Raw genomic sequence first — 27,892 nt, 5'->3', positions numbered from 1 at the left:
AGAGAGAGAGAGAGAGAGAGAGAGAGAGAGAGAGAGAGAGAGAGAGAGAGAATAAATATTTTTAAAGTTAGTTAATTTAAAGAGCCAGTTGTGGTAGCAGGCATTTGTATCCCAGAACTTGAAAGGCAGGGACAGGAGTACCCCTGGGGTTCACTGACTAAGCAGACTACCTTAATTGACAAGCCCCAAGCAATTGAAAGACCCCGTATGCAAAAACAAACAAACCCAGGTGGAGTATATCAAAAAGCTTCAGGAATGAGATTGTCCTCTGGCCTCCATATGAATGTACACACATGTACATGGACTTCTCACACATACATGCAACCACACAAAAACACGTGCACATATGCACATGTACACACACATACATGTACACCTACACAAAGCCACATATGCACCTACACACACATGTGTACATACATGTGCACCCACATTAACACACACAGAGAAACAAAAATAAATAAACCCTGGATCTGCTACTTGAGGCTGGTAATACTGGGCAGGTGACTTCACTCTCTGCACCTGGGTTCCCTGTCGACAGAGACTATTACAGTATCCTTTGCGACTCCGTGAGCTCTTTCACACAAGGGCACTTAAGACATGGCCCGGCTTGGAAGGAGCACAAAGCGTAAGCTGTTATTTATCAGATTACAAACATTAAAGTACTAGTTATGACCTCTTACAGCCAAAAAGGAACTCTCTGAAACAGAGTTGCTGCCAGGTCAGAGAACCCGAGGCAGGGCGGGCATTGGATCGGAGAGCTCACTCAGTGATGAGCGGGTTCTCTCTGTGGGCTGTTTTGTTCACCAGAAGTTGCTTCCCTGCTTATTCATCTGCAGTTTTCTTAAGGATTAGAGTCCCTCTCTGTGGGTGCTGAGCTAAGTGCTTGTCACGTTTACAAGCTTTCGGAGCTGCTTTTAGGAACAATCGGCACCCGTGTTTTATAAGGGCTGAGATAAGAGAGGGGTTTATGAGATTAGAAAGTTGTCATCGTCTCCCGCTTCAACATTTGCTTCTCTCAGTTTCTTCCTCTTTTACCAAACCATAGCACAGGCAGGGAACAGCGGCCCCAGGCCCCATAAACACGATCTTCAAATAAAGGAGACATTTAGGGGCTGCTCAGCTGAGCCTCTGTTGAGTGGCGATTCCCGCAAAACACACAACTGGGCGATTTGTGGTCAGGTCTCTGGCTGCTGGCCTAAGATCACTTGCACTAAAATCCTCTGCCACTGGCTTCTAATTTTTAACTTTTGACCTTTTAAAACTGAGAAGATGTGGGCTTTCTATGCTCACGTGAGTGTTTGTAAGCAGCATGTGTGCACACATGTGTGTGTGTGTGTGTGTGTGTGTGTGTGTGTGTGTGTGTATAGTCATGTGCCCCTGTTTGTAAAAGTCATAGGTCAACCTCAGGTATCACTCCTCAGGAGCTGTCCAGCTTAGTTTTGAGACAAGGTTAATCACTGGCCTAGAACTTGACAGCCAGGCTATGCTGACTGACTAGCAGGTCCCCAGGGTTCCTCCTATCTCTACTTCTCCAACACTAGGAATATAGGTGCATGCTGCTATGCCTAGATTTTTATATATGAAGTCGGGGGGATGGAGCTTGGGTCTTCATATTAGGTGTCAATGGGAACATGATATTGATATATATATCACGTGTATCTGTGCATAGGAGTGTAGGTTCAATTGGAGTCCAGAAGAGGGCATCACACTCCCTGGAGCTGTATTTGCAGGTACTCAATGCAGTTGTGAGCACTCAAGGGTAGGTGCTGGGAACTGCACTTGGGTCCTCTGCAAGAGTAGTACCTGTTCTCAACTCCTAAGCCATCTCTCCAGCCCCTGGAAGCAGGTTTTCAGGAAGCCATTTGTCCTGGGGAGTGTTTGGAGCCAGCTGAAACTGAAGGAGCCCGTGCAGAAACATCCACATTCCGAGGTCCCCACTCCTTCGTCCCAGTCAAAAGCAGAGCGGCCTCCTGCAGTCACTGGACTCCAGGCTCCAGGCTGGAGGGAGGCTCGTGGTGTCACCTGTTTGTCTTGTCCTACTGGCCCTGGATCCCCCCAATCCCAACTCGGGGTTCTAGCCACAGTGAAGAAAGTGGAGGCTGTCCAGCTGTGCTGTCTTCCGGGTCTACACCTTTGCTGAGCTGTTCCCCCTGCCTAGCACACATATGTTTTATTTCTTTGTCTTGCTTTATCTCAGGCCTGCTCAAGTGCTAGCCCCTCCTGGTAACAGCAACATCTAAGGCCGTCCCTGGGATGGTCCAGTGGTTAAGAGCGCTTGCTGCTCTTGCAGAGGACCCAGAATCTGTCCCCAGCGCACACATGGAGGCTCATAACTTCCTATTACTCCAATTCTAGAGATTTGGTGCCCTCCTCTGACCTCCGTGTGTGTGGTGCGCATACACGTAATACAATAAACCTTTAAAAGTACCTTTAGACCATCCTCTGGGCTACTGAAGCTATGCCTCTTGCCCTCAGCTTGGAATCCATGGAGCTCTGACTCCCAGGCCTAGCAGCAGAGGCTGCAGGTTGAGTTAAGACTCTGTGTCCAGTCTCAGATGGAAGGCTCTCCCCTCCCTGTTCTCACCGGTCCCTGGGCTGTCTCCTCTCCCAGTGGGAGTGTTAGTAAGCTGTTGGAGCCGCCTGTGAGAGTGGCTCAGCAGTCAGGGTTTCCTCAGGAGTGCCAGCCACTACAAGAAGAAACCTTACAGGCTTTCTTTCCATATAGGAGCACAGAGACATAAAAAGAAGGTAAGTAAGTGGCCTGTGGTAGCAGTGGCCAGAGTTCAGAGCTGGATGTGGCTCTCCACAATGATACGTGTGGCCCTTAGGTACTACAGACAGGCTCTGCCATATAGTAGGTGTTCAATAAATGGTGCTCGCAGAGATTTTGTTTGGTTATTTTTGTTAGTATATTTTTGAAACAGGACTCCATATATCCTAGGAAGACTTGAATTCCTGTGATCCTCCTGCCTCTACCTCCTAAGTGCTGGGCTCATAGTTATATATCCACACCCCCGCCAAGGCAGTGCTGGGGATCCAGGGCTCATGCAGGGTAGGCGAGCACTCTCAGAGCCCAGCCTCCAACCCTTGGTCAGTTTTAGTCAATAAAGACATAGAATGATTACAGCAAGGTACAGGCTTCAGGTGTGGGGAAAGGACAGTGGAGAGATACAGGGGAGGCTGGGAAGGGCTGAGACTCAAGCAGGAAGTCTGGGGTGTGAGGAGGCTGCTGGGAAGTGAGCTGAGGACGCCAGGCCTTCACTGCCATTCACACGCCGTTTTTCTGACAGCTCTGCCCTGTCTTATCCCCAGGCCTTTACACAGTTCTCTTTCGCACACTATCCTCTCTTTGTGGAGAGCCTTGGCCAGTTCCTCTCTGTTGATTAACACCCTGTCCAAGCGACCCTGCCTCTGCAGAGCCTTCCATGCCGCCCCTAGCTGCTCACACACACTGTCCCCTGCCAGACAGCGAGCCTCAGGGCTAGGTACGGTGGCTTATTCAGCTCTGTGGCTGGTTCCTTCCACAGAACAGGAACAACAGCCACAAAGTGGTCACTGGGAAAAACCTGTTCCGGTGGTGGACTCAAGTCTTTGTTGGCCCAGAGGCCAGGGCCCAAGGAGATTAGAAGAATAAGAATAACTCCTACTCTCCATGGACTGATAGGACAGTGCTCTAAGCTAGAAGGCCTGCAGGACTCTGTAGGGTGTCTAGCGGATGCTGCTGGCAAGGTCAAATGCTACCAAGAGGTAGCTACAGACTGAGCACAAACCTGCCATGCTCAGTCCCCTGTCACTCAGTGATTTCCTTACCTAGAGCTCCAAGGGAACCCGTCATTTCAGCAGCAGGAGGATGCTGGACTGGCAATCCCTTCTGCTCCTAAGACCTACTACCTCTCTGGCGTTTTCAGCAGCCTTTGGCTTGTGGTCAAACTCAAACCCTCAGATCTTTCCTAGGGATGGCTGCCAAGCCACATCTTGTACACTTGATTTATAGCACAGGTTTGATGAAACTACTCATGCTCCCCAGAAGCCAACAGGAGTAGGGTGATGGCTTCTGTACCCCCAGGAGGGAGTCTCCACATGAATGGGAGTTGGTTCCCTCTCTCCCTGTTCCTGTTGTCTCATCCTTGCTCCCTGAGGTGCTCAAAGCTCAGTCCTCTCCAGTCAGGTTTTTATTAACATTCAAATCATAGTCCCTAGGATCCAAGCAGACAGACCTTTCTGGAAGCAGAGGCTCCAGAAAGCACCCAAAAGAGACAGGGAGAGAAATAGGCAGGCGTGGGAGGCCGAAGGCACTGTGTGTGGTATCTGTGTGCCCTGTGGATGGCGTTGTATGACACTGACCCTCAGATCTCGCCTGTAGAATGACTCATAGATTGACAAGTCCCAGTATCACTGGGACAAAAGTTCCTGGTAGGAAGTCCCTTGCTGTTCTCTGTCTGGACACACAGACTAAGAACAAATAGGTACTTAGCACTCAGTACCCTCCAGCTTACATCCCTGACTCAGATAAGTACCTATAGCACCAATGTTGGTCATATCTTTGTGTTTCCTGTTGCCATTTCTTTATTTTTATTTCCTTATCTTTGAGACAATGACTGTGTATAGCCCAGACTGGCTTTGAACTAGCGCTCAGCCATCCAAATTCTGAGATTACAAATGTGAGCCCCTGTACTTGACTGAGGTATTAACTTTTACTTATTTATTTTGAGTCAGAGCTTCACATAGCCTAGGTTAGCCTTGAACATGCTATGTAACCAAAAAATTGCCTTAAGCTGGCCTTCCTTCCTCCACCTTCCAAATTCTGGGGTTACAGGCAAGGTACCTGCTACTCCCAACTTGTGCTGTGCTTGGCATCAACCTAAGGTCTTCATGAGTGCTGGCCAGGTGCTCTGCCTACAGAGCCATATCCCTAACTCCTATTTGTGTCTTCTTGTCTGTTTTTATTTTGGTGCCAGTGGAACCACTGGCCCCTATACCGTGCCACTACACCATAGCCCCTTCAGCCAAGGTGTTGCCTTTTAATGCTGTGGTCCTTCCTGCGATTGCCCTGGCATGGCCTCCCAGCTCCCGTGTCTGTGCCATCACTCACCACATTGTTTCCACCGTCCCTGGCCTCTTCCCTGCCTCACACCCTAGAGGGCAGGGACCACAGCTCCTCACCCCAGCCCCAGCGCCTGCCCCAAACTACACAGTATTGGGAATTTTAGAACATCCTAGTGGATTCCAAGCAGTAAGGAATGCATGCATGCTCAGGAATTCGGAAAGAGAGTTGTTTATTCTCCATTATGAATAAAGTGCTGTTCCCTTGCTGGGCCTCAGTTTCCCTCACTGTCTAATGAGACTAAGGAGAGAAACTTCTTCTCAAAGTCCATCTGACTCTGGAAGTTGACGTGGGAAGGGACAGGGGACAGAACACTGCGTGACAGGCTGAAGAAGCCAACTGCCAGGAATCTCTCTCACTCTGTCAATGTCACCACTGGCCTGGAAAAAAAATAAAATAAAATAACCACCCTACACAGGCCAGGGCCTGTGAGACGACACTCCCACCCCGTCCCCGTGACAGGGCCTGAAAGGTGTGTAGCAGCTGCCTCCCCGGGTGTCCTGGGTTTGTTGGCTTAACTCAGTTCACCAAGCAGGTAAAAAATTCCAGACATGTTCTCTGCTGACAGCTAATTGTGTCCTTTATTAATGAGCCTGGTTTGCTTGGTCCCGGGGTAGGAGGGAGGCCAGCCCCAGTCCAGGGCTCCCTCAGGTGGGGCCAGGACCAGATTTCTGGATCCAGTCACAGAGGGACTACTGTAGGAGGTGACCCAGGGAGAGCCCTCCAGCTGGAGAGGGGAGGGAGCCTCCTTAGATCCACCAGCCCCAGCAGGGGTGACAGCACCAACAGAGTGATGTAGGGACTTTGGAATCTGGTGACCCAGGGTCTGGATTTCAGCATGACCACTGAGGTTCAGTGAGCCATACAAAGGATATTGACAGTTCTTCCGCCCACTCCAACACCGTGTCTGGGACACCAGGCCCCATCTCTATGACCCACCCTAACACCTGTCAATACAGCAGCTACATGTGCCTCAGGGCTTGGGGTTGCCCCTACCAGATGTGCCAAGCTTTCTGGACATATCCGGCTTCCCCTTGGGCACATGGTGATTATTATTTAATACTCAACATTCCAGCGGACAGCGAATCCCAGTGTTAGGCAGCACCAGTCTGGAGAAGCTTATCACCCAGAGAGTCTCCAGCTGAGGGTGAGGGGACATCCCTTTCCTCAGAAGGATGTAGTGTGTCATTAACTCAGTGATAGGAGAGGAAGGGCTTGACCCAGGCAGACAGATCAGCATGTGCAAAGGCCCTGAGGTTAGAGGAATGCTATGGGACTTGAGTCCATTGAAGAAGTGAGAAAGAGAGGGTTATCAATTTTTACTCCTACTAAGATGGGAGTTTTGGAAGTTCCTAGAAAGAGCCTCCTGAGTTGCTTCCTGTTCTTTGGGATATCGACCCCTCCACACATATCCCTACTCCTCCACACAGCCTCACCCCTACTCCTACTTAAAGCCCCACCCCTACAACCACCCACAGCCTCACTTCTACCTCCACAGTCCTACCCCTGCAACCACCCACCACCTCATCCCTACCTCCACAGCCCCACCCCTACAAGTACCCACACCCTTACTGTTACAACAACTTATAGCCCCGTCTCTTACTCCCACCCACAGCTTCCCCTGCTCCCACCCCCACCCCCAACACTACTGTGAGCTGCCAGCAGCTCTTAAAAGTAGAACAGAAAGAGGACAAGGGCAAACTCCAGACACGTTTTCAGAAGGCCCCCACACAGTTCTGAGCCTCTTCTCTTCTGTCTCTCCTCCACAGTAACTTACTATGTGGCCTTAGATAAGTTACTAGCCCTGCCTGGGTGGTGGAGTTTACAGTCATAAAACACGCTAGGTACTTCGACAGCAGATCCTAAAAAGCTCTGTGAATTTGATTTCCTCAGGCCCCCTCCTACCTCTCCAGCATCACCTGCCTCCCAAGGGCCTTGAACTTCATGCTTCAGCGACCCTGCACTATTCCGAGTTCCCTACACACACCACACCTTCTCCCACCCCCGTGCCTCTGCAGAGCTGTGCCGTCTGCCTGCCAAGCCCTCTCCCACCAGCAACAATAGAAAGAATATGGAAGAAAGTGGCTTCAGGGTTAGAGTTGCCTTCTGGTCCAGCTGCAGCACAAACTGGCCAGATGTTCAGCCTCTGTTTTCTCATCTGTGAAATGGACATCTTTCCCCTCTCATGGTCAAGATGAAGATGCATGGTGTCCTAAGCCCCTGCCCTGAATCACCACCTGGTAGCTGCTAGGATCCAGATCAGTCCCTTTACAGAGGGAAGGCACAGAAGGGTCACAAGGGTGATTCTGATAGCTTATGTGGCTCCAGATCCTTAGCATAGTCCAGCTCCGTCCCCTCCCTTTAACCTTGCAGCCCAGGGGTTGTGAATGTTGTTCAGCCCTCCTGTCCATGGTTCCCTTCTCCATGAGGGCTGGTCAGCCTCTGCGCCAGAGCCTGCAGCAACCGCAACCACACGGCCCTTAGAAATGTCCTTAATTGCTTCAGTGCGGGGAGTCACCCTGCAGGCAGATAATTAAAAAGTTCAGAGCTTGATTAATTGAGAGGAAATTGGAGGAATGGGGCTGCCTGCTGGGTGGGTAGGAGTTCTGGCCTCTTGGTAGGGAGTTGGGATATCTTGAAGGGAGGCAGGCTGTCAGGGACCAGGGGCCTGACACAGGGTCTAGAAACTGGAAGAACTGAGCCACCAAACGTCCCCGGTCACCTACACATGCTGTGGGATCCTGGGTCTAGCTTTTTCAAGCACTGTAAGCTCTGTCCCTTCATGCCACCACAGAGGACCAGGGAGCAGCACTCCAGGCTGCACTAGCCATCAGACTTGAGGGCAGTCACTTAGGGAGCTGATATAGGGTACTGATCCTGGAGGCTTTCAGGGGCTGCCCTCAAGAACCTCCAGCTGGGTAGGGCAAGAAGCTAGGTTTCTTAGAGATTCTATTGCCAGGGGTGTGGAAGGGGATTTGGGGGATTCAGAGTAGACCAAAGACCTTAGTCCACAGGTAAGCTAGCCTTAGGTATAAGTCTCTACGTTCCAGAGCTATAATTATCCCCCAGGCCCTTGGCTCTAAGGGGACCAGTTTTCAGGGTGCTTCCTCTCCTCAGTTTTCTCACTTCTAAAATGACAACACTAAAAGCCAAGCCTGGTGGTCTAGAACTGCAATCCCAGTTGTTTGGAAGGTTGTGGTGGGGAGGTTATAAGGTTAAGGCCTATCTGGGCTAGGGAGTGAGTCTTAAAAGACAGAACAAAACCAGTGATGTCAATCAGTGGCAGAGTGTTTGCCTGGTGTGTGAAGATCCTTGGGTTCAAACCTCAGTTCTATTAAAAAAAAAAAAAAAAGTAAAATGTCACCTCCTTGTGTACAGGGCAGTCATGAGTCATGTGTAGCTGGACAAGTTCCTGTCCAGCCCCAGGTGCAGCTGGGCCCTCAAGGATGTCAAGGATACTTCTCGGACTACCAGAAACTTCAGTGTGGCTTCACAATAGTGTTGAAGGACCTAATTGGACATTCTGGCTGACTTGTCCCAGGGAACTGAGTACTAGTTAATCTGGTTGGTAAAACAGGAGACAGTAGACACGCTGCCTAAGGCTAACCGCAGCTCCTTCTTTCTGCTCAGCCACTAGGACTCCACCAGCCCCTCCCTCCCTGCCCCAGGTACAGCAGCAGACCCTGGCAGTGCAGTGATCCAGCCTTCTCAAAGTACAAAGAGCCTGGTGTCATCTAAAACCACCATCTGATGCGTCTGAGAGCCAGAAGGCCAGAGCAGTGGTCCCTCCAGCACCTGCCTTGCCAGGCACAGCCAAGGCACAGGGCTGAAGAAGTGGCCTGGCTCATGGTGTCACAGATCATGCAGCTACATAGCTCTGTTCTCAGAACTCTTTAGGCATATTTCTTTCCAGAACTTTCCAAGAGAGACAGGGGAGCCACTGTTTTGCAGACCCCAGAACCTAATCCCTTTTCTCTCTACCACATGAGATAACTGCCTAAAGGAAGGCATGACAGCCCAAACTAGTGTCCCGTCTCTGGGCCCCATTGTCTCAGTGTCCTCGTTGAGATAGATGCCTGCAGCCTAGCCCACACTTCTGAGGACAGGGGCAGTGTCAGGTGCCCTGAGTCTCCAGGCTTCCCACAGCCGCCAAGGGCCAGTGAGTCGCAAATGGGTGATCACCGATCCTAAACCTGATGTCACAACCAGAAACACTATTCCAGGAAAACTTTTCTAGTCATAAAATTACACAGAAGGCCGTGTTGAATGCCCTTCGGGTGGTATATACAGGTGCGTGTGAACTTGAGTGAATGTCATGTTCAGACTTGGGTCTGAATGCAAATATTCTACAGTCTGAACTCTGAAACACTTCTGAGCCCAAGTGTTTCTGGCAAGAGCGCCTCTGCCTCCATCACGACGATGGCAAGCGCTGTTCTGTGCTCTCCACAAGCCCAGCACCATTCCAAGGTCTGCACTACTAGCTCATTTGATCTCCTCCAACAGATTGAAGGTCTTATTGCCATTATCCTTACTGCTCCCTCACAAAGCTACGGCCCAAAGAGGTGAGGTAATTCGCCTGAGGTCACACAGTTAACAAGGGGTTGGACCAGACCAGCACCAACTTGATAGTCCATGCCCCAATTCAAACTCATCAGAGCTCTGCTCAGGGAGGGGAGGCCTTTTCCAATGTCACCTAGAGCCTTCTGTGCAAAGCACCCCCTAGAATGAAACTCTTTCCAAGCGGCCCTCCCCCGACCCACCCAGAACATCAGGCCTGACTAAGCTTTTGATTCCAAATGGCATCAGTCATCTCTGGGACTAAACCAGCATCCCCCTGATGAAGGGACAGAAGCGGCAGGCCAGCCACCAAGGATCACTTGGTGCCAATTAGCAGACCCACCATGCCAGACCCAGATGGAGCCCTGCCTCGACCGGCTTGGGCCTTACTTGGTCAATTATCACCTATCCCCGGAGCCCAGGGGGCAGGCGGGGAGAAAATCTGTTTCCTTACAATCCCCCTCCTGTCTCCGGCTGGCTGCCATCCTCTCGCCTGGCCAAGCACTCTGGGCATCTGCAGAAGGCAGGAGCAGACTGGCTGCCTGGACTGATGTCCTGGGCTGGAGGGCAAAGCTCTGCCTCTGTCCTGCTGGGTGATTGTCCTCAATACGATAGTCTCCAACTCTGGCATTTGACACTTGACCTTGTGATGATTCCTTGACTGGTGGTATTTGAACACAAGGATTCAGAATTACTCAAAGGAGAAATCTTATCCCTACCATTTTCTAGCTATGTGGCCTTAAGGTGGCCAGTCACCCCTTTGAGCCTCAGTTTCTATGGTTTTTTGTTTGTTTGTTTGTTTTGTTTTGTTGGTTTTGGGTTTTTTGTTTTTGTTTTTGTTTTAAAGGACAAGGTTTCTCTATATAGCTCTGGCTGTCCTGGAACTCACATTGTAGACCAGGCTGGCCTCAAACAAAGGAATTTGCATACCTGGGCCTCCTAAGTGCTGGGAAGAAAGGCTCTACCCGGCTCCTTTGTGTGTATGTGTGTGTGTGTGTGTGTGTGTGTGTGTGTGTGTGTGTGTGTTAGGGTGTTCCTGCCAAGGCATACATGTGTGGAGGTCAGAGGACAACCTGCTGGGGTTGGGTCTATCCTTCCACCATGTGGGTCCCAGGCATCAACATGGTTGTTCAGTATCTTACTAAAGCCATTTGCTGCCCCCAGTTTCCTTTTCTGTAAAATCCAAACGATAACTTTACCAACACTGGTGCACAATGACATGAATCAAGTGAGAGAATCCAGCCCACGCCTGTCTGAGCACTGGCCCAGCCCAGGGAAGGCTCTGGAAAGTGACAGTTCTGCTGCTACAGCTTGCTGGAGACTTTGAGTCCCCAGTATCACAAAGAACAAGCCCCGAGTTCAGGCACTTTGTGTGTATCATTCCATCTGACCCCTGGGAACTGCTCATCCTTCTAGTGGAATCCACTGGCACACCTACTATGTGTCGGGTGCTGAGGCTCAGCCCTACCCCATCCACTGCTCACCAGCCAGTAGACCATGTCATCTTACCCAGTGGGACTTACTGGCCCTTGTTTGTACCAGAGAGCTTACAATAGCCAGCTGTGCACGCCTCTAACAGCACAGTGGCCCAACCTCAGGCAGGTCACACGGAATTGGCTCTCAAGGAAGCACTCGCAATACAGGAACACAAATGTGAGCTGGGCTTCTCACTTGCTAGCCAGCTGGTTGGTTTAGCAACCACCCTTGGAAGTAGAACAGGTCTGTGTTGGCTGGAGGTCTGAGCTGGCAGCTAGGCAGGGATGGAGGGAGGGGGTACGGGAGATGCCCTCAGGGAAAAGGAGCAGGTTGTGCAGCCGGGCTGTGGGCTGTGGGCTGTGATTGAACGAGAGGTGACCAGCAGAGCTGGAGAAGTGTCTGGTGGGAGCAGGAGAAGAGATGTGGCTCCGTTGGTAGAATGTTTGCCAATCATGCACACAGCGCCGAATAAATCAGGTGTGGTGGCATGCACTACAATCCTATCACTCAAGAGGTGGGTGCAGAAAAATTAGAAGTTCAAGGTCATCTTCAGCCTCACAGTGAGTTCCAAGCCTGGGCTACAGGAGAAAAACAAAGTAAGTGTCCAGTGCGACTTCGAACCCTCCCGGATGGCCTCAGACTTTGAGTCCCCCACTGGGGACTCAAGACTTTGATTTTAAGAACTAGAAAAAAACCTGGTCACCTTAGCAGACAGGTTCAGAAAACAGAGCAAGCGGCAGGCGTGAGTCTGTGCACTGAAGTGGCCCGATGGGTCATGAGGATGCTGATGCCCCAGCCCCTCCCCCTGCTTCTCAATGGGGTGAAGCATTCTCAGTTCAGCCTACCACCAGCAACACCTCCTGGGGTCCCACTGGGGCCAGGAGTGTTTGTAGCACCTCCAGCATAGGGAAAGAATCACATACACACACACACACACACCCTGCAAACCCTCTGGGCTGCTTTCTAATGTTGGTACAAGCTGAGGGTCACTGAAGGGAAGCAGAGTCCAAGGCCAGGGCCAGCACTGTTTTGGCAGTTCAACAGTAGTCTAGCCTGCCTTTCTAAGTCAGCAATCTTTGAGTAGATTAGACGAGGCACCAGGCAGGGGGTACAGCTTAGCAGATTCCTGGAAGTGAAGCCACTGTCAGGAACCACTGGTAGGAGCCCTATGGAGGCTGGGGTGGTAGGAAACGGCCAGAAGACACTTGGAGTTGACCCTCTGGGCCCCATGGATCTATTCTGAGTTAAACAGTGTTTAGCCCGCTGAGCTGGTGTCCGATGGATCCCTTCGTTAACTATGGAGGGCTAGCAGGGACAAAGGTTGGGCAGGGAGGTCCCTGGGCACTGGGCACTGTTCACGTTGAAATGCTTTCTCTCCACCCAAGCCTCATCTTCCTGAGTTGTTGCATGTAATGTCCAAAGGTTAGGGGATAGGGGCCAGCCCAGACTCTCTCTTAGGGGTTCAGGAGAGAAGGGGGAGCTAAGTCTTAAGAGCATGGTGTGGGCACCACATGTGAGGGGGGTATAGAGGAGTGGACATCGAGGCAGGAGAGATGGGCAGGACCTAGCATGAGGTCTACAGGGGCCCTGAAGAGCTTGGACTCCCTGGGGTGGCATTTGAGATAGCAGCTACACAGGGGTGCACTGAGCACACACCTCTGAGTTTACCTGCCCAGAAGGGCACCGGTAGGGGTTGTGATGCATTCCTGGGGCCATGCAAACACTGCCACAGTCAATTTCAGAATGTTCTCATGGCCCCCCGAAGTAAGTCTGTTATCCATTAACAGCCGTTTCCCATTCTCCCCTGTCCCCTGCCCTTGCCAGCCACACATCGACTTCCTGTCTCTTCAGATGTGTCTCTCCTGCACCTATTTCCTATAAATGGAATCCTACTTTTGTGACCGGCTCCTTTGAGAGAGTACAGTGTTTTCGAGGTTCCCTGGTGGGAGCGCATACCCGGGCTTCGCTCCTTTTTGCAGCCAAATAATATTCCGTTGTCTGCCACTGTGCCTCTTTCAGTAACAGAACAACTTGTATTTTAGAAAACTGGCTGGGGAGGTTGGGCAGGAGGAGGCCAGATGGCCCTGCGAGGCCAAGGAGTGGGTGGGAAGAGCTTTCTAGATGCCTGCAGGGGTGGGAGCTGGCCAAGAAGAGGCAGGCATGGGACCCTGCTGTGGAGGGAAGACCTGGTAATTGTGTGGCTACAGGGGGTGGGAGGAGAGGCGGTGCAGGCAGGGAAGGGGTGGGGTGGGGGTCTTGGGGACTGGATGGAGAGTGGAGTGACCTCCCAGGTTGAAGAGGAACAGGTTTAAGGAAGTTCAAGAACAGAGTGGCCGGTGGAAAGGTGACTGGGGAACTGGCTAGGGTCAGGGTGGCCCAGAACACGATAGCCCGGCACAGCAGCTGGGAAGATGGTCCAGATGGAGGGCTGGCATGGTACAGAGAGGAGAGAGCAGCCACCTGCCAGGCAGCTGGGAACTGGCCAGCAGATGGAGCAGGCACTTCAAGTTGTACATGCTCTGATGAAGGAGCCAGGAGGAGTCCGAGCATGGGGCCAAATCCTTTGGTATCGGTAGGACAGTCATCGACCCTCCCACAAGCCCCCATATGCAGAGAAGGACACAGACTCCCAGAGGCTAACCCTGGGCCAGTGCCAGTCCGAAGCCACTACGGCTGGATGGCCTCAGATCCCTGGGCCATGCCAAGATGGTAGCCCTATCTTAGTCCACAGCGTTGACGGTTGATGGCTGAGGAGGAGTCGGGTCCACAAAGCCAGAACTGCAGAGATGCCCAGAGTAGCAACTGTTGATCCATCTGCTCCCCACTAAGACTTGGGGACTGTGGGTGAAAAAGGAAGTCACTCTGGACTCTCTTAAGTCAGGGTGGGAACAGAAGAGGCTTCCAAGCCAGATGGCCTGGAGCTGACCCCAGCTCTACTGCCAAAGCCAGGTCCTAAGACAGTAACTTTCTCTCTTCTTGCTTTACCTCCCTGTCTGGATGCAGAGGAGGCAGAGCGACTGCTAGCTCAGGCTCAGTAAGTTTCCTAAGATTGGAATGGCCAAATCCTAGGACAGAGCTAACCCTCCGGGGGACTCAGAACTGCAGTTACGCATGTTTGTCGGGAACACACCCCCACACCCCACAGCCCTACCCTGTCTCGACCATGGGATTTCGCTGTCACTGGAGCTGTTGAAGCCTGGTTGTTGTTGGTAAAGTCCTATCTAACCCCTTGTGGTCCTAGAGGGATCAGGCTAGCATGAGCCACAGTGGCCACTGATTAGCTTGGTTACCAACCTTGCTGACCTGTGTCCTGGAAGCAAGCAGGAGAGACAGGCTGAGAGGGGCTGTTTTCTGACACCGATAGGGAGTTGTGCTTGGCTTGGTGCTGAACAGAACCCCTCCTCTGCTCTGTAACATGTGCTTTGTTTCCTGTAACTTTATAGCCACGTTGTGTGGCGGGAAATTTTTATCACTAAGGACACTGCCGCTCAGAGAGGTCAGCTAACGCATCCAAGGTCACTCAGCAGCTTGGTTTTGAACAGATAACTGTGTGTCTGTGCCAAGATTGTTTCAGCCCTTTTGTTCAGAAGGGAGCCGGCAGATTGCTCTCAGCAGCACTAAATGTTCTGATTTACAGACACGGAAGTCGGGTAGGCCACGCTGCACACCCAGGTGGATATGGATTCAGCAGGCGGCTAAACCACGTTCACTGCCATCCCAACTTCGTATTCTCTGAAGCTGTCTTCCCCCTGAAGCATTTATGCAGTACTTGCTGAATACTGGCTTCTAGGCTAGGCAGATAGGGCAAGCAGCAGTCAATGAGGTGCGGCTTCAGTTCTGGGGCAACTAAGAAAATGGCCAGGAAACCCCGTATGTATATGGGTAGTTATGGCAGGAGGGTAAAGGAAGCCAGGGGAGATGCATCGTTAAGACTAGGACTTGAAAGGTAAACACCAAACACCAGGCCTGGAAAGATGAATTAGGACAATTTATGTTAGCTGTCTGTATACAAGGAAATGGATGTTCAGAGAGGCACAGTCCCTTGCTAAAAGTCATACAGCACCTAGGTAAATTAACAAGCAGCATTTCATCCCAGAGAGCTTTTCCTCTGAAGTTCTTTTCCCTCCACCTCTTCACGTAGACAGAAGCTGAGAGGGCGGGGCCCAACCACCAGCTTCTGGATTCTCTTCCCAGGCCAGCAAAACAGGGAGATGGATTTGAACCCATCCACACTCTCTTGGCTGCCTGCAGTAGAACCTAACCCATGTATGCCCTGGGCGCAAGGCCCCTTGCTCATCCAGAGTGGGAGAGCCCAGACTGCCAGGTGCTGCCCGAGGTGTAGACACTGCCCCTCAGGCTAAACTTGGTACTGCAAGCATCCCTATTTTTTTTTCTTTTTATTTCTTTTCCTTCTTTTTTTTTTTATACTAAATACAAGAGAAATATTTTATTTATTTGTAAGTAAATCACTATTTTTTTATTTTTTTACATTTTTTTATTGGATGTTTTATTTACATTTCCTATGTTGTCCCCTTACCCCATCCCCCACCCACCCCGGAACCCCCAATCCCCTCACCCCTCCTCCTTCTTCTCTGTGGATGTAACCTCTATCTACTCCCCCCCACTCCCACCTCCCCACCCTCAAAATTCCCACCCCTTGGGGCATCCAGCCTTCATGAGGTCAAGGTTCTCTTCTTCCACCTATGCCCAGCAGGGCCCTCCACTCTTGCATATTCAGTTGAAGCCCTGGATCCCCCCCCCCCAAGTGCTCCCAGGCTGGTGGTTTAGACCCTGAGAGCTGTGGTTGGTTGGTATTATTGTTCTCCTCATGGTGCCGCAAATCCTTTCAGCTCCTTCAGTCTTCACTCTAACTCCTCTATTGAGAAACCCATGATCAGTTCAATGGCTAGTTGTGAGCATCTGCCTCTGAATATGTCAGACTCTTGAAGACCTCTGAGGAGACATCCATATCAGGCTCTTATCAGCATGCACTTCCTGACTTCCACATCAGCATCTACCTTTGGTGACTGCACATGGGATGGATACTCAGGTGGAAAGGTCTTCAGACGGCCCCTCCTTCAGTTTTTGTCCCTCGATTTGTCTCCATATTTGCTCCCTTGAGTATTTTGTTGCTCCTTCTAAGAAGGACCGAATCACCCCCACTTGGTCTTCCTTCTTTATGGACTTCATGTGGCCTGTGAGTTGCATCTTGGGCATTTCAAGGTTCTGGGCTAATATCCAATAATCAGTGAGGAATGAATTCAAAAAATGTGGTATATTTACACAATGGAGTATTACTCAGCTATTAAAAACAATGAATTCGAGAGGTTCCTAGGTAAATGGATGGAACTAGAAATTATCATCCTGAGTGAGGTAAGCCAATCACAAAAGAACACACATGGTATTCACTCACTGATTATTGGATATTAGCCCAGAATCTTTTCCTTCTTTTAACACATTGACTAAACTTTACATGGTGCATAGCCTGGTATGGGCTTGTGTCAGGCACCACATGTGCATGTATAGAATGCTCACCTCAGACCCAGATCTCTGTGACTCCAACAGTTTCCTCAGCGTGTACCAGGTCACTCACAGTGTGGGTCTGACTGTCCAGTGCCCAGTCTACAACAAACCATGTGTGTGATCTAGAGCCCAGTTACCTAGTTACAGGCTAGTTCACAGCTAACCAGGTTAGGAATCCAGACTCCATCAAGCCCCTCCAGGCTGAGGTACAGGTGAGCCAGCACAATGAAGGGGGATTGCTGAGGGTGCTGAACCCACAGGTGACTTCAGGGACAAAATAAACAGGTCTTCCAGAAACCCTGGGCCAGAGCCAGGCTGCTAGATTGGACCTGAAACCCAGAACTTCAGATCTCCAGTATCACGACTGGGGGTGCCTCTTCATACTATAACCTCTCTTTGTCTGGCCTGGGCTCCTTGATGACTCTCCCTGTGTTCTTTTCCAGGTTGTCCATCAGGAACCTTCAAGGCCAACCAAGGGGACGAAGCCTGCACCCACTGTCCCATCAACAGCCGTACCACCTCCGAAGGTGCCACCAACTGTGTATGCCGCAATGGCTACTACAGGGCCGACCTGGACCCCTTAGACATGCCTTGCACAAGTAAGTCTTCTCCTGCCCCCAGTCTACCCACGGGAAGGCTTGGAGCAAGGGGGATGGCCACAGAGCAGGCAAGCGCCTTGGGGAGGGAGCCCCTTCCACTCAGTCACACAGAGGATAAAGCCAAGGTTTTGATTCACAGAGGGGCAGGAAGAGACTTGGCAGAAGAGCCAGGTGGTACCTACAACAGAGGTTGCTCTATGTCCGAGCTGAGCACTAATCTTCCCCCACTTCAGTCAGGGATGACATTCACAGAGCTGACCCCAGTGACTTAGACCATACAGACCTGTTCTGTCATCTTAAAGGGGCTCAAAGAGCTCAGGGAGGTGACTTCATGATGGCCTCTAAGGCATGTGCCTTTCCCCTTAATACTGCTACTGGACTTTCTAATATGGCTACTGAACTCCAGCAGTACACACACACACACATACACACGCACACACATGTGCACACACGCACGCACACACCACCACACCACACACACACATTCTAGGCAGCAGAAAGGAAAGAAAGTCATGATGTAGCCATCTATCTCCATGCATAACGCTAGAGATCTTGTGGGGGTGGCTCAGTGGGTAAGGGCACTTGCTCTACAACATGAGGACCTGAGTTCAAATCCCTAGCATCCATGTAAAAGGCCAGACACGGGGGGCTGAGGGGGTGGAGACGGGCTGATCCCAGGAGCTAGCTAGCCGGCCAGCCTTGTGGACTAGTGGGCTTCAGGTCAGTGGGAGACCCTGCCTCAAAGCACAGCAGAGAATGATAGAGGAAGATGTTTGACCCCTTGCTCTGCCCTCCACATGGGGATGCAACACGCCTACACACTCACATGCATGCAACACACCTACACACTCACATGCATGCAACACGCCTACACACTCACATGCATGCAACACACCCACACACTCACATGCATGCAACATGCCTACACACTCACATGCATGCAACATACCTACACACTCACATGCAACACATACTCACATGCATGCACCCATATACACACTTATGTGCATGCAACACACCTACACACTCACGTGCATGCACACCACACTCAGATGCAATACATACCCATACTCACAGGCATGCACACACAGAAGATACACTACTCAATGACTTCTGCTCTTGGTCAGTGTTGACAGCCACTGCTCAATCACAAAGGCTGGGAAGTGTAGTCTTTCAGATAGACACATCACCTGGACTCTGTTATAGAGGGAAAGGGCCAGCAAGATGGTTCCCTGAGTGAAGAGGCTTACCCAGAATGCCCGGTGGCCTAATGTCAATCAGCAGAACCCACCTAAAGGCAGAAGGAAAGAAGCAACTCCACAAGGTTGTCCTCTGATCTCTACTTACTGGAACACATACACAGCACACAGGAAGGAAGGTGGAGGGAGTTAGCATGCAGTTAGGGAACCTGTTAGCATACAGGTGTCACCCCAAACATCAAAACAGTTTCCAGGAACAAATACTGAAGAGGCTGGGACCTGGAGGAAAGTAGATGCTGATACACAGCAAGATAACATATTCTAGAAGCTTCTTTGGGAAGACGGGAAGATTGAGAGGAAACCTTTTAGGGGTCCAGGGCTGGGGGAGACACAGGGCACTGAGTGGAGACAGTACCCACAACCACCACTGACCCTCCTGTCTCCTCCCTAGCCATCCCCTCTGCGCCCCAGGCTGTGATCTCCAGCGTCAACGAGACGTCCCTCATGTTAGAGTGGACCCCACCCCGAGACTCTGGGGGCCGTGAGGACCTTGTTTACAACATCATCTGTAAGAGCTGTGGCTCAGGCCGGGGTGCCTGCACGCGCTGTGGGGACAATGTGCAGTACGCGCCCCGCCAGCTGGGCCTGACTGAGCCGCGCATCTACATCAGTGACCTGCTGGCACACACGCAGTACACCTTCGAGATCCAGGCCGTGAATGGTGTCACCGACCAGAGTCCCTTCTCACCTCAGTTCGCCTCTGTGAACATCACCACCAACCAAGCAGGTGAGCCTCACGGGAACAAAGGGAGGGGACTGTCACTCTGTGCTATGCCATGTGCTAAGATGATAGTGTCCATCTCTTACCTAGCCCTGGGAAGCTGAAGCAAGGGAATCATGAATTGGAGGGTAGCCTGGGCTAAGTAGCAAGATCCTGTCTCCAAAGGTCAAACAGCTTTGTCTGGGGCTGTGCCTCAGTAGCAGTTCTTGCCTTGCATGTGTAGGACCTGGATTTGATTTTTTAAAAAGGTTTGCCTGTAGTTCAACACTCCAAGGGGTTATTCACTTTGCTGAATAGCGAGTTCTTCCCCCGCAGAGCCACAAGCAACAGGAGAGGAGCAGGCCACACCTCAGCTTGTTCTTCATGGAGTATACACAAGGTGGCGGAGGTTCAGGCCAAGCCAGGAAGGCTTCCTGAAGGAGGTGGGCTGCAGTGACTGTACTTTGTAGAACTAAGAGAACTCGGGAAAGAGATGAAGGATACCTTGGGAAGTAAGAATTGCTATGTCTCTAGGCTCCCTGCTGCAGCCAGAGAAGTCAGGTCATAAGCCAGGAAGAGTGACTGAGGCTAAGAGACTTCATTGCTAGAATATGACCATGGGTCTGGTGAGGTGATTCTCTGTCAGAACATGTGGCCCTATCGTTCCGTATGTTTGGGTAACTGTTTCTAAGATATCTGCCTGGTGTCCTGAAGCTCATTTACCCGTGCGTTTGTGAGCTTGTATCTGTCCAACCCTGGGGGATGGGAAGGGCGTATATTTGACCATGAATGTGGCTCTGCTGGCAGTTTTTATGTCTAGAAGGAGTATGCTTTCTCATGGGACCATGGGATATAACTGACTGACTGTTTAGTAAGTGGAGTGTATTAGTCAGCTACTGTAATGATAGTGCTAAGTAACAAATACGCCCCGCATCCAATAGTCTAGAACAGTGAGCTACTATAAGAACGTGGAGCTATCCTTAGATTGGGGATAGATTGGAGATTTAGAAAATGTCAGAAGCTACAGCTGTTGACCAAGATACCCAGCAGCCCACAGGGGCTCAGTGGTGAGTCCCTCTAGCTTAAAAAAACTCATCTGGAGCCCTGGCTACAGGAGAGGAAATGGGCAATGCTTTTCAAGTAGAAGGTAGAAAGGAAACTTCTGAAACTCTTCTGGGGCTCTGGGGACCTCCCCAGCATCTATGGGATGCCCAAAGGTAAGGGGGAGCTGTTGCTAAGAGTGTAGGTGCTTAGCTACAAAGGGTGGAGCCTGGGCTGCTGAGAAGAGTCCCTCCTGTCTAAAACTGGACGTGCTCAGAGAACGGGATGGAGGGGAGGGGTTCCTGGGAGGAGGGGGTAGGGGGATCCTCAGGAATGAAACACAGAAGGGGGAGCTGGGAAATGACTCAGTAGGTCCAGTGTTGACTGTATAGGCGTGAGACTAAATGAAGCTGTACAAGCTTCTAATCCCAGTGCTGGGGAGACAGAGACAGGAGGATTCCTGCAGTTCACCGGCAAAGCAATGCAGGCTTCAGCCAATGAGAGACCCTGTCTCAGATGGGACAGTACCTAACAAATGACCCGAGGTTACCTTCTGACTTGGAGCAGAAGACCTGGTTTTCCGTCCTAGCTTTGACATTGGCTTGCTATGTCCTTAGTATAATGGCCAGCTACTACTGCGAGAGCACTGTGTAACAAAACCACCTCGAAGCTCAGTAGACAGGGATAGCGTTTGAGTTCTCCTTCACTCTGGGACACTGTAGGTCCCTGGTTCCTCTTGTGGGTCCCATTGTGCTGGCCAGGAATCCACAGTGTGGGCTCTCTCCAGTCTTTGGTGTGACTCAGCACCTTCCCAGGCTCATTTGGTGAAGGGTCAGCATATGGCCCGAGCCATACTGCACCAGCAGCTACCTGGACCTCAGTAGTCACAGCAAGTCCACGCCCAAGGCCCGCATCGATGGGGTGGGAGGTGTGCTCTCCCTGCAGGGAGTAGGTCCTGCTGTTCCTGGCAAAGAACTGAAGACTGAGCCTTCTGTCAGATCCAGGAAGTCTCTTCCTCATTTGGGTCTCAGTTTCCCCCACCAAACTCTGCACTGCTAGGAGCAGGCAGGTTCAGAACACTGACTCACTATCTGCATCCAGGCCTACTGAGGGAGAGCCTGGGAGTGGGGTCTGAGGATTATTTAACTTGTCAGACAAATCTGAGCAACTTGAGTCCAACTGAGCCCAAGACCTTTTGAGCTCTGGGCCTTACCGCATTTCCCACTTTTCTGTGTCCCAAGCCCTCTGAAGAGTACCTCTCACAGCCCAGGAAGGAGTTGACTGGCCACACACACACACACACACACAACACCAAGACCACCACCACCAGAGAGTAGGACTGAGGCACAGAGACCTGGGCGCAATCATAAGAAGTTCCACTACTACCCAGGCATGGTGGCACACACCTTTAATCCCAGCACTCCTGAGGCAGAGGCAGTCGGATCTCTGTGAGTTCAAGGCCAGCCTGGTCTACAAAAGGAGTTCAGGATAGCCCCTGTTTAACAAAAAAAAAGTCCCAGTACTAAATGGGATCAGCTCCTAATTTAAACCTGGGACTGCTGGCCTCTAACTCCAGCCCAGAGCAGACAGTCCTGCCCGTAAGGACTTACACTGTAGGCACAAGGTAAACCATAGATACAGAGCCTGTATCACAGCTGCCTGAAATGAGAGCCAAGAATGTCCACCAGTGCAAACCACAGCCTTCTTAGGGTGAGAGACTTCAGCAATGAGCATCTGAGCTGGGCTCCAAAGACTGAAGAGATGGGACCGGGCAGAGAGGATGTTGTCCCTAGGCAGGACAGTGCAGGAGGTTGCGGACAGACAGGGTTCTACTGTTCTTCCTAAGTCCTGGGCCCTCCTGCCACAGGGCCTTTGCACATGTGACTCTGGCCTGCCTGCAGACCTGAGCTAATCTCACTGACAGTCCTGACGCAGACACCTCTCCCCAGCCCAGCGCCAGGGCTTCGCATTCCTGACGCTAAAATTTAGTTTTATGTGTCTGATCATTATGCATCTGTCTGTCTGCCCCACCATCACCACCCATGTGCAGTGGTCTGCTTTTCCTCATGGAGGCTGTCCCAGAACCCAAAAGGAGACACCCCACAGGGAGCAGTCCAGAAACATTCGAAGAAGGTTCAGAGAAGCATGTAAGGACGGGGAGCTTGGGATGCTGGAGACTGCAAGTAAAGAAGGCATGAGGCTGGAGGGGGTGCCCTGTTCCAGACCGATGCATTCAGTGGTGGGTTTGGACAGACCCTAAAATTCAATTTATAAATATCTAGTTCACTTCCTTAAAAGGAAAAAGCCTTTCATTTGGGCAAGCACTGGGCTCCGTTCACAGTCCCCTGGCACTCGCTGGGGCCAGAGCTGTCTTCTGGCTTCATAAAGCCGTCATGCGCCTCCACCCACACCCTGCCTTTGTGGAGTGCCTTCTGCCCAGACGCAAGTGGCACTCAGGGACTGAGGAGGGAGAACAGGCTGGGCTTGCAAGGCTTATACTAGAAGAAATGCCACATGCCCAGGCTCACCAGCTGGGAATGAAAGACCTCAGGACTGGGCCCAGCTGTCAGAGCCCTCAGCCTCTGCCACACGGCCATCCTACCCCTTGACCCGACACACAGAGAGACCAGAGGGTGAGACAGAACTCCTCGAATAGGTGGCATTTATGTGGACATCCAAATAGTAATCAGGACAGCTGGGTAACCATGGAGGGGAGGAGGAAGCATCTCAGTCGCAAGGACCAGTCCACAGGGCTGCCCAGAATCCTGGGCCAACCTCCAAGGCTGCTCCAGACATGCTGTAAACTCTTCAGCACCCCTCCCCAAATTGTCTTCACACACACCAGGTTCTAGAGGTGATGGGAAAGGTCTGAACATGGGAGTCAGGTGGGAAAACCTGGCTTTGATTGATTGACTAACTTACTGACTGACTAATTTAGAGACAGGATCTCATATAGCCCAGGCCAGCCTTGAACGCAATATGTAGCTGAGGCCTGCCTCAAATCTAGCCCGGCTGTCCCCTGCCGGTAGGTAGCCTTGGTCTACTAAATAAGATCACATTTGCTTGCTCCTTCCTATAGGCCGGCCTCTTTCCTCACAGAGCTACGGTGAGGAATTCAGCCAGTGTCTCCGGTGCCACCCAGGAGACAGACTGCCATAGGCAGGTACTACAAACCCAGAGGTGCTCTGCATCCACTGTGACCATGAAGTCCATTGTGTGAACCATGTCTTCAGTACATGCAGATGCTAGGTCAGGCCCTCATCCGGGAGTCACTCCCAGAGCTGAAAAGTCCTTTGATAGTTTATTGATAAGAGGTGTGAACTCTTAGGGACTTGCCCACAACCATCATGGCAGGAGGTCACAGGATCAGAATGTCATCAGGGCCAGGAGTGGCAGGACACCTGCAGATAAGAGTCCCTACCGTGGCCAGATAGGTGACTTCAGCTTTCAAAGTCATGAACGCTGAACAATAGCTTGATCTGTCGGGGCATGCCCTGTCCTCCCAGTCTAGTTGATCACATGGGGGATAGGACATCAGTGCCAGGCCTGACTAACTTCCAAGTTTTCTGACCTGAGGTCCCAGCTGTAAGGGAGCCCTCACATTTTTGGCCTCGGTTCCCCGGTCTGTGAAATGGGCTTTTGCAGAGGGCTAGAAGGATAAGCAACAGTGTGGCAGTACTACATGTCCGATCACTACAGGCTTAGCCAGTTCCAGCTGCACACAGTAGGACCTCACAGTTTTGAGGCTATGTAGATCTCTGCAAACTAAGTGGGGCATGCACCTTGCCACTGGGGCTGCAGGATCTTTGAGTTTTTCTCTTTATTGTCACATAGAACCTAGGACCCCATGCATGCTGGGTTTGTAGCTACTTATCTTTTTCCTTTTTTATTTTGAAGTGGGGGCTCACTAAGTTGCCCAGGCTGACCTTAAATGTACTCAGTAGCACCAGGGAAACCTTGAATTTGAGATCCTCCTGCCTCAGCTTCCTGAGTAGCTGAGATTATAGCCCCTGGATCACCAGCCCTGGCTTCTGGCCCTCATGTATTGAGACAGTGTGCTGAGACTAGTTCTGGTTCTTCCAGAGACGGCTTGGTTTCCTTCAGCTTCGAGCCACCCTGAGCCACTGAGAGCCCTTCAAGTCCTTGCCCAGAACCCCTGATAGCTCTCAGTCATCCACGGTGTGCCTGGGTTTTCAGCCTTCCAAACTCCAGGGCTCCCCACTGGGAAAGCCCTACTCCTTTAAGTTTGGTCTCCATGTAGGTAACACAGGGAATCTCCCATCTCAAGGGCCTTTTTGCCATATGAGGGGCCATATTCCCCAGGATGGGGTGTAGACATAACTAGAGTCATACTGAAATGGCCCACATCACAGGGGCCCTACTTCATCTCATACACATCTCTTGCTATGTAGAGGGAAACTGAGGCCCAAAGAGATTCCTAAGTGGCTTCTCTGGATCCCATGAGGGTCCTCAGCAGAGCAGTTCCCCAGGCACCCTGCCCAGGTCTGTGTCCACGACACCATGCCACGTGGCTCCCTCGTGCCGAAAGACTTTGAACTCTCCAAAGCCTTTCTTATCCCCGGGGCTCCTCTGATCCTCATGCCCTGCTGGGTCTGGGCACACAATGCCTTCTGCTCTGGAACTGGTATGAACTTGTCTTCACCCTCTTCTCTCCCTGGGAGGCTGAGAGGATCAGAGAGCTCCGAGCAGGGGCCTGGGGAAAGAGGAGAGAAGGAAAGAGAGGGCGAGGGAGACCGCATCCTGCGCTCTGATCCTTTGGAGCCGGGGAGGCGTTGCTGACTGAAGGTGCCATTGAAGATGGGCTCGCAGCATGATACAGGCAGGACATAGGACAGGTGGAATGAAGAAGCTGGTGACAGAAGAGAAGCAACCTGCCACGAGTTTGCGAGTCTCTGGGCAGCCCATGGCAGCGCTGGTCCTAGTGGAGGTGTGCCTGTGTTTGCTGTCCGTCTGCTCCAGAGCACGGGCAGCTCTGGGTACTGTGAGGGTTCCGCTCTCTATTTGGAGTTGACAGCTGTCCATTGGACTGTAGTGGCCCCAGCTGCCGTGTGTCTCTACGCCTCTAGTACAGTGGTTCCCAACCTGTGGGTTGGGGTGCCTTTGGGTTTAAATGACCTTTTCACAGGGGTCACCTAAGACCATCAGAAAACACAGATATTTACATTATGATTCATAACAGTAGCAAATTTAGTTATGAAGTAGCAATGAAAATAATTTTATGGTTGGGGGTCAGCACAACATGAGGAACTGTATTAAAGGGTCACATCATTAGGAAGGTTGAGAACCGCTGCTTTAGCAGAGTGTCCTGAATACAAAGTCCTCGAGGACACAGGGAACTGAGGCCGCAGACAGATAGACACACAGGGAGGGGCCTTTTCAACTCACGTTTGCCTGTATCTCGTTTGCCAAAGGAAGTCACAAAGCCAGGCCCAGAACCAGAGACAGGAAACCTGAAAATCAATCGGACAGAAAGGTATAGTTATAGAGGGACAGTATATACGACAGGCCGCATGGTCTTTCTCTGAGCCATAAATAAAAAATCGAGGACCAGACTCCTCAATGCATCTTTTAATCCTCATGGGCCAAACTAGCTGCAGTGTCTCCTGCTATCACATACGTGTCCCGGACACCAGGATAGAAGGTGAATTAGGAGTCTGCTTTCCTTGTAAAAATGACGTCCTTTGGGGTTTAGGTAATAGTTCAACTTCTCTCTACTGGCAAACTCACGTGGCTACTCCAGCCAGAGTGAGGTTAGGGAAGTGGAGTCTTTTAATTGGGCACAGTGTGCTTAACTAAGAACTCGAATTTTGCTCCTGTCAGAAAGATTGACTGTTGGGAAGAAAGCAGGAAGTGCTGAAGTAAAGGAACCTGGAAAGAGAGAGGGCTAGCCTGCCCAAAGCCTTCTTTCCCTCCTTCCCTCCTTCCTTCCTTCCTTCCTTCCTTCCTTCCTTCCTTCCTTCCCTCTACCTACCAATAAACATTGTGGAGCCTCATCCTGTTCCAGGCGCTGGGGGTGAAGGGTTGAACATGTGTGAGGCCGAGAGGAGACAGGCATGTTGTCTCCAAACGGGTGACATCTGAGTAGACACCTGAATGAAGATGAGACCGTTGATCTCTGGCAAATGGGGGGCAAGAGGTTTCTCAGCAGGGAATCAAGAGCCAGAACCCCCGGGGATGGGGACCTCAGTCTATTTGGGAACACAAAGGGGCAGGGAGGTAAGAGATGGTAAGAAGGAACACGCTAGGCAGGGCCTCCGCAACAGAGTCAGGCATCTGTGGGGCCGTCCATGGGAACAAGGGCAGTAGGCCTGGGCCTGGGGTGGGTCTCAGACAGCCCAGAGTGTGGCCACTTCTCCTCATGGTGCCTTAGCTCACTGCTTCTTCTCGACTGGGAATGAATAGCCGAATGTGGGTTCTTCCTTCATCCTCAGCACACAGGAAGTGAGGTGTGGCTGCCTGCCTCTAGGCAGCATCCCAGCCCCCTGCCTCTCTGAACTACGCTGGCATCTAGGACTGGAAGCCAGTCCCTCATTTAGCCTGTGGAGACCACCTTGTAGTGTCATCTCATCAGCCCTTGGCAGTCCCTCTTCCAGCCCCTTCATAACTTAGGAAGAAACATGACTCACAGGGAGAATTCAGCAGGCCTAAGCCCCTGCCAGGGAGGGGCAGACTCTCCCCAGTCTCCCCAGGTCTTGCTGGACGCCAGCAGGCCCCCTGGCCACCTGCTGCAGGAGAGTGGGCTGGCCAGCTTCCCCCACCTCCTCAAGCCACAGGCCTCTTCTGTACTCTGCCCCCTGGGGCTCCATCTCCTGGCAAGGGTCAGAGGGCACCACTGACCCCATAGCCTCCTGGCGTGCCCATCTGATAATTGAAAATACCAGAATTCCCAGATGTCCAACTTCCAGGGTAACCTGACCCAGCGTGGGCGAGGCAGCAGAGGGGCCCGGACAGCTTCTAGCCTGTGCCTTTTCTCACTGCTAATCTCTGGATTCCGAGAGAGGGGCCAGCTCCCTGGCCTGCCTTGATCATCTTCCTGGCAGATGCTGCCTCCTCACCACGCCTGGGTCACGGGGCTTAGAGGCTCAGAGCCCAGGATCTGCCTGAAACCCAAGCCTGCTACAGCCCAGACCCCTCAAGCCCGTGGGACCTGCCAGTCCTGGAGGGGGGGCGGTTTGGCTTGGAGACTACAGTCTGGAGCATAGCATGTCCTTACAAACCCTCTGCAGCTTCCCTGGTCTGCCATTACTGCTGCAAGAAGGTTGGTTGGCCCCGAGTTTGCCTGGGTTTGAATCCTAGCTCCATTGTTTGCTGCTGCACATGGCCTCGGGCAGGCTTTTCATCCCTCCTGAGTTCATTCCGTCATCTGTAGAGCTGATATTATAAATGTCCAACCCACAGATGACACGTGTGTTAACTGAGTTAGCCGATGAAAAGTGACCATGTGGGTGTCAGTAACAGGGCCTTGTCTGGGTGGGCGTCAGGAGCCGGCAGGGTCTCTAGGAAAGAGAGCTGAGTGGACAGAGGAGCAGGCAGCCATCTTCTCCAGGCCTTCTGTCATACTTCAGGGCCTTCAGGACAAGGACAGACTGCAAAGGCTGGGCCCACTCGC

The 27,892-nt window shown here is 51.7% G+C and overlaps 1 protein-coding gene across 3 annotated transcripts in view; it reads left to right on the top strand.

Annotated features, from left to right (window-relative positions):
- Positions 1-27,892, top strand: part of Ephb2 (EPH receptor B2) — a 116,942-nt gene that overhangs the window by 59,640 nt on the left and 29,410 nt on the right. For all 3 annotated transcript variants that reach the window (XM_028759618.1, XM_028759616.1, XM_028759617.1), the window contains exons 3-4: positions 17,107-17,262; positions 18,913-19,248. In XM_028759618.1, coding sequence (XP_028615451.1) covers positions 17,107-17,262; positions 18,913-19,248 — 492 coding nt within the window. The remainder of the gene's footprint in view (positions 1-17,106; positions 17,263-18,912; positions 19,249-27,892) is intronic.

This window comes from Grammomys surdaster, unplaced genomic scaffold (genome assembly GCF_004785775.1).
Source record: "Grammomys surdaster isolate TR1022 unplaced genomic scaffold, NIH_TR_1.0 126313, whole genome shotgun sequence".
Classification (NCBI taxonomy): Eukaryota; Metazoa; Chordata; class Mammalia; order Rodentia; family Muridae; genus Grammomys; species Grammomys surdaster.
The sequence above is the reverse complement of the archived record's forward strand: the minus strand, read 5'-3'. Positions and strand labels throughout refer to the sequence as shown.